Source organism: Chaetura pelagica, unplaced genomic scaffold (genome assembly GCF_000747805.2).
Source record: "Chaetura pelagica isolate M959 unplaced genomic scaffold, ChaPel_1.0 scaffold142, whole genome shotgun sequence".
In the NCBI taxonomy this organism is placed as follows: domain Eukaryota; kingdom Metazoa; phylum Chordata; class Aves; order Apodiformes; family Apodidae; genus Chaetura; species Chaetura pelagica.
In genome coordinates, this window is record NW_009952973.1 from 6,328,084 (window position 1) to 6,339,897 (window position 11,814).

General features: G+C 37.4%; 1 protein-coding gene across 1 annotated transcript in view; it reads left to right on the forward strand.

Moving 5' to 3' along the window:
• The window catches only part of KLHL2 (kelch-like family member 2), a 60,168-nt gene that overhangs the window by 7,705 nt on the left and 40,649 nt on the right, over positions 1-11,814 (forward strand). Inside the window, exon 4 of the mRNA XM_009995928.1 lies at positions 1,520-1,641. Coding sequence (XP_009994230.1) covers positions 1,520-1,641 — 122 coding nt within the window. The remainder of the gene's footprint in view (positions 1-1,519; positions 1,642-11,814) is intronic.

Below are 11,814 nucleotides of genomic sequence, written 5' to 3' on the forward strand. Positions count from 1 at the left end.
GCTCTTCCCAAAGGACCACCTCCACAGCAGCTTGCATAATAAATAACTTGCAGCATGCATGCTCTGAAGATCAATAGGCTTACTCTGTGTCAAATTAGAAGTAGGAACTTGGAATACAGGACCCTGCAGATAACACACTGCATTTATTCTTCAAAGGTGTAGGGATATGTTTCAGAAGAGCAGGTGAAAAAGTTATGCAGGGGCTGAATTTTGCTAGTTGGTGTAGTTCATCATTGTTGCTTTCTGAGATGCAGCGTGTGTTGCCATTAAGTAGTAGCACGTTGCTGTAGGTGGTCTTCTGCACTTCCTACCACTTAAAGGGTTACTTAAACTGCCATTCCTTACCCATTAGCTAAAAAAAAATAACATAAGGCATAAATAACAATACATTCCTTGATGATGATCCCTTTGCCAAATGGACTGGGTGAAATTTGTTGTTTGGCAGCAATCCTGGAGACAACAGGGTAACAACAAACAAGTGTATGTACTTCATAAGGATATACCAGCAATGATAAGCATCTTCTGATTCGCTTTCTCCATCCTGTCTACTTCTTCTCTTACCTCATCAATATCTTTATCTCTAGATGCTTAGGGGAAAGAAATAAGAATACATCCTTCGAAGATTAAGAAACGAAGGTACCCAGAGACTGGCACATACTCTTCCAAAGTCAAAGTTGATTTATCTACCAACATAGCTGGTGTACTTCAGTTTAGCTTCTCAGCGCACATCAATGCAAAAGGGTTAGAAGACCAGGATGACCAGATGTGTGGTTGGTAGTTATGGATAAGGTTATAATCATTACTTGAAAGTCAATCCTCGGGCAATTATTTCAGATATAAACAAAATGTTTCATGTTGAGAAACATACTATTTTAGAAGGCGGAAGCTATTTTGCAGGTCTTTCCATGAAGATCAGTTGTGGCATATGGCCATTATGTCAGCCTCTACAAAATGAAATTAAACAAATTTTCCCTTGCTTACTGTTTTATCTCTAGTTTGAATTTTAACTGTTAAATCAGATCTGTAATGGAGGTGAAATTGCTAATGGAGTAATAAATAGGCAAGCAAATAAATATATATGTTAATTCTTCTCTGAGGTTATAACTTTTTCTTTTTTTAAGTAAAATTACTCCAGACTGCCTTTAGAAAGCTACTTTGATTAAGAAATTAATAAAGCTAGAGTATTTAAATAGCTTGCTTTGCCAGCAAAATGTTTCTGTATGCATTTGAAGAGTCTTATTTAGATCTGACAACAATGTTTTCTTACTATTGTACACTGGAGAAAATAGATGACTTGCAGTACAAGTGCAAGTACTAGGTAGCATTTACATGATGGCAACAACAGTCTTCCTTTCTCATTCGAAGGAGAAAGAAAATAAATGGAATTATTATTATAAAAACTGTTTTACTATCACAACTGATTGTATGCAAAAAGTTCTGCATCTGGCAGAAGCAATTACTACCAAGCTTTGTGCTGCATTTCTATCTAATTTACTTGACTAATAAACTGTGTTTATAGGTGAGATGAGTGAAAGTCGAGCAAAGAGAGTTCGAATAAAGGAAGTCGATGGCTGGACTCTAAGGATGCTTATTGATTATATTTACACTGCTGAAATTCAAGTTACAGAAGAAAACGTGCAGGTAAGAGTGAGAATATTTTCTGCAATAAAAGAGATGTAATGTGTCGATTCAGTTATTTTTCAGTTAAGTTCAGCTCTGACATGGGAAATCTTATTTGCAAATTGGAATTTTTCCAGACCTTGTGCTTAAAAGCAAGTAGTTGTGCTTTTAAAATTATGTTTAAATTCAAAGATTATTGAAGTAAATGAAGAATCAGTTGAGTTTAATGAGCTTTGCAACTAAACCTTATATAATACAATAAAATAGATGGTTTACTCTACCTAAAATTAATGCTGTCAGCCACCTCTGTACCGCCCCGTCTCTGATACTTTAGTGCAATTTGTATAAACAAAGTAGGTTTGCTCCTAAATCTGAAACCATGTTCTCCAATTAAGCTTTCCTCTTCGTTTTAATACATTTTTTTTTTTTCCTGCTAGCCTGCGGAATAAATTACTTTCTCCTGCCTGGTCTCTGTGCCTTACCAGTTGCCATTTGTGCAGAAATTTTTAGGTACTGCTGTTTTTTTGTGGAGGTTTTTTGTTGTTGTTTGTTTGTTTAGATCAGCCAATATCTAGCATGAAGGCTTTGCCCATCCCACACAAACAGAGCTAATCAGTTTTCTAATTGGCTGTACCTTATGCTGAAACCTCAATTAGAATAAAACAACCACTAGCTTAGAAAACCTTGCTTCCTGCCTTTGTTTTCTAGCCACAAATTCTGAAAATGGACAGGGTAGATTTCCTTACTACTATTTTTTGAGATTCAGCATAGATTTTTGGTAAATTTAAAACTAGTTGCATAACAGACTTATTTTAATGTATTTATTTTTAAATATATATGTTTAATTCTTATGTTTTTCTTCTTGCTCCTATACTCTTGTTTCTGCTCTTGCCCTGTCAGATTACTTGCAGTTATTTTGCTCCTTCTACAGGAGATGAAGGCATGTTGCTGTATTTGGCATTGTAAACTTGTGTTGCAAATGTATATTCTGAAATGAATTGCTTTTATTGGGCATTAGGCTGAAATTATACCTTGTTACTGGTGGCTCAGTCTGATGTGGTCACTATTAGTTTTAGCCATGCTTGATTGAAGGCCTAGAAATGAGAAATATTGCTAACTTGAAACAAAATATCCTATTGCTAAATCTTACATAGGTTAGGCCATACCATAAATCTTGTAATTCTGCAAGATTAATTTATTGTAAACTACTTGTTAAGTTTACTTGTTTACTTGTTTACTTCTTGTCTGATGATATGTATATGTAGTGAAAGACTGTCTGAAATTATGTGGTATCTTGCCAGTCTGGTGGTTGCACAAATCTCTCTTGTCACTGTGGAAGATCTTGTGCAAAATTCAGAGGTGTTGGAGATTCCCTACTATACCTCATCTTACTTTTGCTGGCTTTTCATTCTTGAAGCAGAATATTCTGTCTTGTTGGCACACCTTAATGACCTTAATCTTGTACTTCTGATGCAGAATATACAGGCAGCCTATTGTGTTTGGACTGTAGGTGTTGCCAAGTGGATACGTTTTAGCTCAACATTGGCACTACTAATTCTTCTGTTTTCATGGGAAGAAAAAGCCAGTGTTAGGTTTCTTCCTCATACAGGAGTCATTAAAGACCAGAAAACCTCCAGGTTGATCCTGAGTCTCATAGGGCTTTCATTTTCACAGCTCCATATTATCTGTCTGAAGAGGTATCTGATGATGTTGGGGATGGTAATATAAATATTGTAGCCTGGTGAGTGATACTACAAGTTTGCAGTTACTTATGTACTGAGAAAATAGGATTTTAAGTGGATTTGTATTTTTTGGTATGTAGAATCATAGAATCACAGAATGGTTAGGGTTGGAAGGGACCTTAAAGATCATCAGGTTCCAATCCCCCTGCTATGAATAGCAGGCTCATGTCAAGCTTCTCATCTACTAACACTCCCAGGTCCTTTTCCTCAGGACTGCTCTCCAGCCATTCTCCCCCAGCCTGTATTTGTGCCTGGGGTTGTGCTGACCCAGGTGCAGGACCTTGCACTTGGCCTTGTTGAACTTAATGAGATTGGCACTGGCCAACCTCTCCAGCCTGTCAGGGTCCCTCTGGATGGCGTCCCTTCCCTCTTCGGTGTCAGCTACTTCACACAGCTTGGTATTGTCAGCAAACTTGGTGAGGATACACTCAATCCATCTATCCAACAAAGATGTACAGTACTGGTATCTATACCGACCCCTGAGGAATGCTACTTGTCAGCTGCCTCCACTGGGACACTGAACTGTTGACCACAACTCTCTGAGTGCACCCATCCAGCCAATTACTTATCCACTGAGTAGTCCATCTGTCAAATCCATGTCTTTTCAGTTTGGAGACTAGGATGTCACGTGTGTCAGTGTCAAATGCTTTGCACAAATTCAGGTAGATGACGTCAGCTGCTCTGCCAATATCCAACATCTGTCCACAGATGTTGTCATAGAAGGCTGCCAAATTGGTGAGGCGTGATTTGCCCTTAGTGAAGCCATGTTGGCTGTCACCAGTCACCTCCTATTTTCCATGTGCCCCAGCAGATTTTCCAGGAGGATCTGTTCCATGATCTTGCCAGTCAGTGAGGTGAGACCTACATGTCTGTAGTTCCCCAGGTCTTCCTTTTTCCCCTTTTTAAAAACAGGGCCTATGTTCCCTTTTTTCCAATCAGCGGGAACCTCACCAGGCTGCCACGATCTCTCAAATACAACCAGAGGATTAGCAACCGAATCCGCCAGCTCCCTCAGGACCCGTGGATGGACCCCATCAGGTCCCATAGACTTGTGCACTATCAGGTTTTTTAGATGGTCACAAACTTATTATTCTACAGTGGGGAGTACTTTTTTCTCCCAGACCCTGCTTTCACCTGCTGTGGCCTTTGCGATGAGTCTGGAGCACTTGCCAGAGAAGACTGAGAACCTCAGCCTTCTCAATATCCTGCGTAGCTAGGTCTCTTGTTTCCTTCGGTAGAGAGCCTACATTTTCCTTGCTTGTCCTTTTATCCCCAACATGCCTATAAAAGATTTTCTTATTGCTCTTAACATCCCTGACAAGATTTAATTCTAGCAGGGATTTGGCTCTCCTAACCTGATCCCTAGCTGCTCGGACAACCTCTCTGTAATCCTCCCGGGGTACCTGCCCTAGCTTCCACCCCCTGTGTGCTTCCTTCTTAAGTTTGAGCTTTTCTAGGATCTGCTTGCTCACCCATGCTGGCCTCCTGGAGTTTTACCTGACTTTCTCTTATTTGGGTTGCATCGCTTTTGGGCCTGGAGAAGGTGATCAGCCAGCTTTCATGGGCTCCTCTTCCCTCCAGGATGTTATCCCTTGATACTCTCTTGAGCAGATCCCGGAAGAGGTGGAAATCTGCTCTTCTGAAGTCAAGGGTAGTAGAATAATATTGTCTCTCAAACTTTTTGATATCTGGGCTAATGTGCTAAACTAGAGCTTCAGTTTGTAGGTAGCTGGTTATGATTCTTATTCTGATACACTTCATGGGATTTCAAGTCTGTTATTCTGTCTCTTCAGGTTGTATGTAGTAAGAATTGTTATTAATTTTTAATACATGATTCATTATTGGCTTGAAAAGGGTGTGAGCGCCTCAAGTTTAAGTAATGTAGAATTGTGAAGTATCTTTGGTATTAAAATAGCTACAGTGTATATTTATGAAAACCAATTATAAATGATGGCTTAACAGTATAGGCAAGCTCATTGGACTTTCTCAAGAAGCAGGTAACTATGAGCTTCTTTTATTAGTGTCTTAATCTAGATGTGGACAGGAGATTGCATCCTTACTATTCCTTTGCAGCTTCTGCGTAAGAGCTGTTCATTTCTGCTTCCCACATTCTCACCTGAATGTTTTTTGGCAAGGGTGGGGTAGATGTAGAAAAGTCAGTTGTAATCAATGATTGAGGAGAAAAACATTAATTTAGTATATAAACTATCAACACAGGAGGCCCTCAGTACCAGTTGTTATCACTACATTAGGTAAATACAAAAGAACATTTGTTCTTTGCTTTACTTTTTGGTTCAGTAGGTTCCCTCCAACCCCCAACAGTAAGACATCTGGTATGTGAATGTGATGAATGTACATTCTTGATTTTCTTCTAGTATTTGTCCTTGATTTAGATATAATTATTTTACCATTCATCTTTAGTGGCATTCACTTTGCATAATGCTTTACTTGTGTTTCTGTCATATTTACATATTATGTCATGTCTTCATTCTAAACTCTCTGCCCTTCTTTTTCTGTTTTCTTGTATTTTGTTTTTTAGAAATTAAATGTCAGACTTAACACCATGTCACATTGTTCATGTTTTAAGAAGGGAACATCAAAGTTAATGTTTTCAGAAAGCAAATAAACTTCTGTGCACATCAAATGTTTTCAGTTTCCATATAGATACTAACTACACCCAGTGCACAAGGTGGGAGAGTTAGTTACTATAAGAAGCTCATGTGTGAGTAACTCTCCCACACTTTGCCTGTGAATTTCACCATATATTTAGTCAGCCTTATATCTAAGGCCGCTACTGAGCACAAATATATCAGAGAAGAAATTCCTGCAGTTATTCTTAAGTTGTGGATTTGTTATGGGCTTTAGGGGTCAGTCTGATACATTGTGAGTTGGATGTGATTGGGCTAAAAATGAGATAAAGTTGTGTTTCTTTCCTATTCGATGCTATAGTTTTCTGTTGTTCTAGGTGTGCTGATACAGCTCTTTGCTGGACTGCATTATAAACCACTGAACTGATAATAAAAAAAGCCAACAACGCAACACTTCCCCTCTTTCTCCCTTTTCCTCTTCCTTTCCCCCAACATTTTTTTTGTTTTGCTATTCTTAACTTGGATCACTACAAGGTTCTGGTTTTATAACATGGCCCTGCCAGCTGTTGTGTTCACACAATATTGTGATTCAGTGTATAAAAGTGTGGGAATGTACACCTGTGTTGGGAGTGGATGTTATCCTGCTGCCTGGGGAAAATATTACATGTAGCTTCACTTTGGACCTACTGATAGACATGTTACCTTGCTTTTGGACAAGAAGTGCGTGTGAGAGGTAGCAGAGAGAAAATCACAAATAACGGTATTTTTACAAAGATCTATTCTGGCGTATTTTTCCCTTTAAAGAATTTTGTTAGGTACAACCAACACAAAGTCCAAAATCTTGAACAGGATATGTTTAATATATATCATCTTTTGTGTTCATTTGCTGAAATTACTCAAGAACGATGTTTGCATAGTAATAAGATTACTATAAACACATGGACACAATATGTATGCGCCGTTCTTTTGTAAGTTTTACTGTTCTCACATGTTGGCATCTAAACACACACTGTATTTGTGTGTTGTCATGGGGTACAGGCATGGGAGTTGCCAGTTGACTTGAGGTGCTGTCAAAACAAGATCTGAAAAACCCACTGATTTCCCTAAGAAATCTTCAAAAAAGAAGGCCCTTATATAGTCCAAACGTTTTACTAAGGCCGTTGTTCTACAGGACAATGTTTGGTAATGTGGGCTTTGACTATTTGTGCTGCATCTTGTCACATGCAGGGTCTACTGGTTGAACAACTTTGCAGGGTTGTTGAATCCTGAAAAGTCTTCTAGCTTGAAAATGAAGAGATACCCCACAGCAAAACACAGATATTAAGAGATATTCCCACAGCATAAGAAACAGGACATGTGCCTTTTCAGATGATCAGCTTTCTAATTTTTTTTTGTGGCATGACCCACAAACAATTGCATAGGCAGGACTGAGGGTACATTAAAGGTGCACAAAGAAAAGGGAGGTTACAGGGAATACCATGGAAGATAATTGCCGTTGAACTCGTGAAGTGAAGCAGTGACTGTATCTAGTTTTAGCACAGCATATTTAATCTTAACAGTGGAAACTATAAAAATGCTTATGTAGTTTGTTCCAGTTGCTTCAATAGCTTTTCTAGTTAAAAATACAGTATATGACTTAAATATTCTTCAGTCTGTACTGGGCCAGTTTCTGCCACTTCCTTCTGCTATCTTGTAAAGCAACTTGTTGCTAGTTTTGCTGTAATAGTCTTATGCTCTCATTGATACAATTTAATTTTTTATTTAGACTGAACATCATAGACCTTCTAAATACTATTCTTGCCCTTCTACACTCTTCATTTCACCTATATCTACATTTTTAAGATGCAGTGGCCAAAATTGGACCCAGGGATCCACTGAGTCCTTTTTAGTGCAGAGTAGAGTGAAGTTATCCCACAAGTGCATTACTGGGACCATTTCTTTATGTCATTGGATAGGCTATCTTTTTCAGGAACATGACACTGATTCTAGCAGTCACTTTCTTTTTATGCCAGTGCGGGGAAAGAGAGAGAAAATGAGAACAGGAATGTGGTCATCATGCCGTGGGAGAAGGATCTTGTGGCTACCTTGGTAAATGCCAATTGGAGTGATTCGTTGTATTTAGGCTTCTAATAAACCAAAACCATCAGCCTTCTAATAAACCAAAGCCAGAACTGTCAGAAATTGTCATCTGGTTTACAGTAGTAGAGTGTCTTTCAATAAGTTTGGCAGGCAAGACTTCAGTTTCATAGTGGGATCTATCCGTTAGAAAGAAGTGCCCAGTCTGTTTTCAGAGTACAGCCACGTTAAAACTAATTTAAGCCACAAATGTAACAAAATTAAATATTTTCATTTTGGAAAAAAAATTAACTGTCTTTTTAAACTCAGCAAGAACAGAAAAGGACGGCCTACTGAAAATCTTGTAAACTTATATCTGATTTGGGGATGAGAGGGCAGAGGAGAAGAAAGATATGTAAAAGTATTTAAAAAAATGTTTGAAAGAAATATGTATAATATCTTTTGAAGACTTCACTACACAGAATTAGAATGTAGAAAAATGAATAATCCAGACTTGTTACTGTTGAAGAGGAAAAAAGCCCCAAGCAACCACTGAGGAGTAGGTATTAGTTCCAATAAAATGTAGTAAAAATATGTGTAAACATAGGGTCTACATCTACCGTGCCTAGTGTTTACTGGATGCTAATTTAAAGGCAAAAATAAAATTCCACACAGGATGCAACATTCCTTGTTTGTTCTCCTGAGAATTAGGATAAGCTTAGGTCAAAATATTCAGAATAAATTGTTGCATTATAAGTGTTCTGCTTATGATGCATCATATGCAGCTTTATGTGGGTAGAAAATGTAAAATTACCTCTGTTTAGGAGCTTAAAACTTTTTCTGAAACTGTTGTATTACCAGAATATTAGATTTGATTAAAAAGTTGATTTTTCTCTCATGTCTATGTCTCATGATGGTTTCAGATTCCCTGCTTCAGTACCCTTTCCTCTAAGAGATGGTTGCACTGGTTTGCAGGAAATTAATTAGAAAGGAGTTTCAAGATCCTGATAGAATTACTAGTTGAACAATTTAGTGCTTACTGCACATCAGCTGAATAAAAGCTGCTGTTTGTGTGTGCTTTTAACTTGAAGAAAATATAAAATTATGTAGTATAAGCCAGTTTGCAAACTCACTGCTTTACTTAGTGTTTGCCACAGTCTTTGAGCTTTTACATGATAAATTACTGTAGCTTAAATTCCGGTAATCTTTAGATCCATACTGTCTTTGTATCTGAGCTGAGACTCAAAATACTCTTAACAATATTTTGATGCTTGTCAAGTATTATCCTCAAAAGAAGTATTTTGTATATATATCGGTAATGAAACTAACAGTCTTAGTCAGTTAGCAACACTGTGATGTGAGAAGAGCATAAAACATGTTTTTTGAAACAGTTTCATTTTAGATACCTAACTTGGAATATTTTATCAAGAGTTTCTAGAGCCTACAAGTAGATTATACCTTTGAACAGTAAAGAGCATCTCTTTTCCCTTATTGGATCAAAAGATGTTCCTAACCCTTCAAAGGGCTACATTGAATTTTTTTATGAACATGGGAAATTTTCCGGTTTAACTGCAATAGACTTTTCCTTTTTAGAACCAAAGGCTTTATAAATGGGTGATTGGGCATTGTAAGAGGAGGGAGTTCATTTCAGTGCGTGAACAGAGACGTGCGTTCTGTGTCCTGGAAGTATGCCTGCTGCTGTGTAAGTGGGTGGAAGAGATAAAAGAAATATTTATTCAACTGAACTGAATGCTGTGAAACTTCCACTGAATCTTATGATACAGTAGATTCTGTTTTAAATATAACATATATATATATTTATATATAACTGCTTTGAGACAGAGTAATGCTGAAATCGCTTCCATAGGAACTTGGCTGTTCTCCTTCAGAGAGCCTATGAAAGACATTCCTGGAAAAAAATGCTACACTTGATTTAGGAACCTAAAAAGGGTAGGAAGGGAATAAGTTTGATCTTGATGCATTTGCAGATATGCCTCTCTAGCCACCTCTCCTTGAAAGACTTCTTGATAATCAGGGGAAGTGAAACAGCTTAAGACAAAATGTGTCTCAAAAAGAGGGAGTGCTTGGCTGGCTGGATCGATGCAATTACAGGCCTGTTGGTTATGACCTTGCGTATCACCAAGAGACCAACAGATAATTAATACAGGTCCAGTCTATCCCTAGTTGTGCACTCTACTGAAAAGCAGGGCTCCTTAAGAGTTTATCTTGAAATAACAGCAATCACTGAATGCCTTTCAAATATTCTATTTTATATGCTAGACAATGCAGTTTAGTGATGACAGTATGGCTAATGATAGCCATTATCCTGGCTAGAAGCAGTGACAATGTTATAGCAGATGCAGGTAACTTAATAAAACTAGTACTGCTGTACTAAGTTAAATTTGGCATCCCAACAGCCTGGCAGACTGATTGTTGATAAAGGCCTTTTGTTTACTTTATTTACCTCTATTTACTGACCAAGATTTCCTGGTGACAGCATTTAAAAATTACTCTTCAGAGAATACCTGCACTTTCCACTGAAGTATTTGCTGCATTATTTATTAATTTAATACAAGTGTTGAGCTCTTAAGTCCATGTTTTAAGCCAGTGGGTTTTTTTTCCCCCCACAGTTCTTTGTACAGCTGTTGTCTAGCATCTCTACAGTACTTGGACAGCCACTTTTTACAACTTTTTCATCTTGGTTTAGCTTCCAAAGTCTTTCCTATAAAACATGGCTGCTTGCATGTTTGGTGTTGGAGACAGAATACTGGTTTGTGTGAGTACCATTCTGAGCTGGTTTCCTGCCAAGTTCTGAACGCTTCTTAAGAAGAATTTAGTTAGGTCAGATAATACCAATGCTATTGAATATAACTGATACTTTTTTTTTTTTACCTTCTAGAGAGCATGTTTTGGAGCAAATTAGTTTGTTTCTTTTATTGCCCCTAGATAACTGGTGCAATATTGCACTGATTTCTCTGTCAATAGCTGTAGTAGGTATTTCTAATGAAAATAGCTGTGATTTTATATTAAAATTTATAAATATCATTGACAACATCTTTTGAGCTGAAATCTGTCAATTTGTATTTCCTGTGACTTAAATTTAACTTACCAGAAACTCTCAGCAAAGTATCCTCATGCAGTGGAAAGTTTTTTTTAGACAGTTTGTTAAGCGAAATCTTCATTAAAACTATAAAATAGTTTTCAAGCTGTTCATATACTTTTATTTTTCTGATCTGATACTGAATTCTGATACCCAAATAATATACTGTAAGCTTAACAGTTTGGACAGATTTTGCTGACAGCAGTCGACACAGCTGCTCAAAAATAGGTTTTCTGTCCCTATAAGGTTAAGTAACATAAAATGTTAAATTGTTACACTGCATAATTTTTCAGTGCCATTAAAAAATAATAATTGTCTTTGTGCTGTGTTCTGATGCCTTAGATAGGCACAAATGAAATCTTTCAAAGTTTTGTTCTCTTAAGACTTAATAATCATCTTGCATGCTACAACTGATTATACCTGCCTCTGCAGCAACTACGTCTCTCAATATTTTTCAGTTGAAGGGCTAAGTGTTAAACCATATACCTGAACTCTTTCATTACTTCTGTGCAGTTCCACAGGTAAAGGATAATTTGTCAAGATAGGACTTGAAAATTTGTCAATATAGGACTTGTACAAATGAGGTGCCAGCACATCATTTCTCATCAGACAGAAGCAGATTTTGCACTGACAGAATAAATTGTCAGCTACATTATTTTTTAGACGAAACAGTGTTGTCAAAAACAACCCTGTTGTCTGTAATTGGACC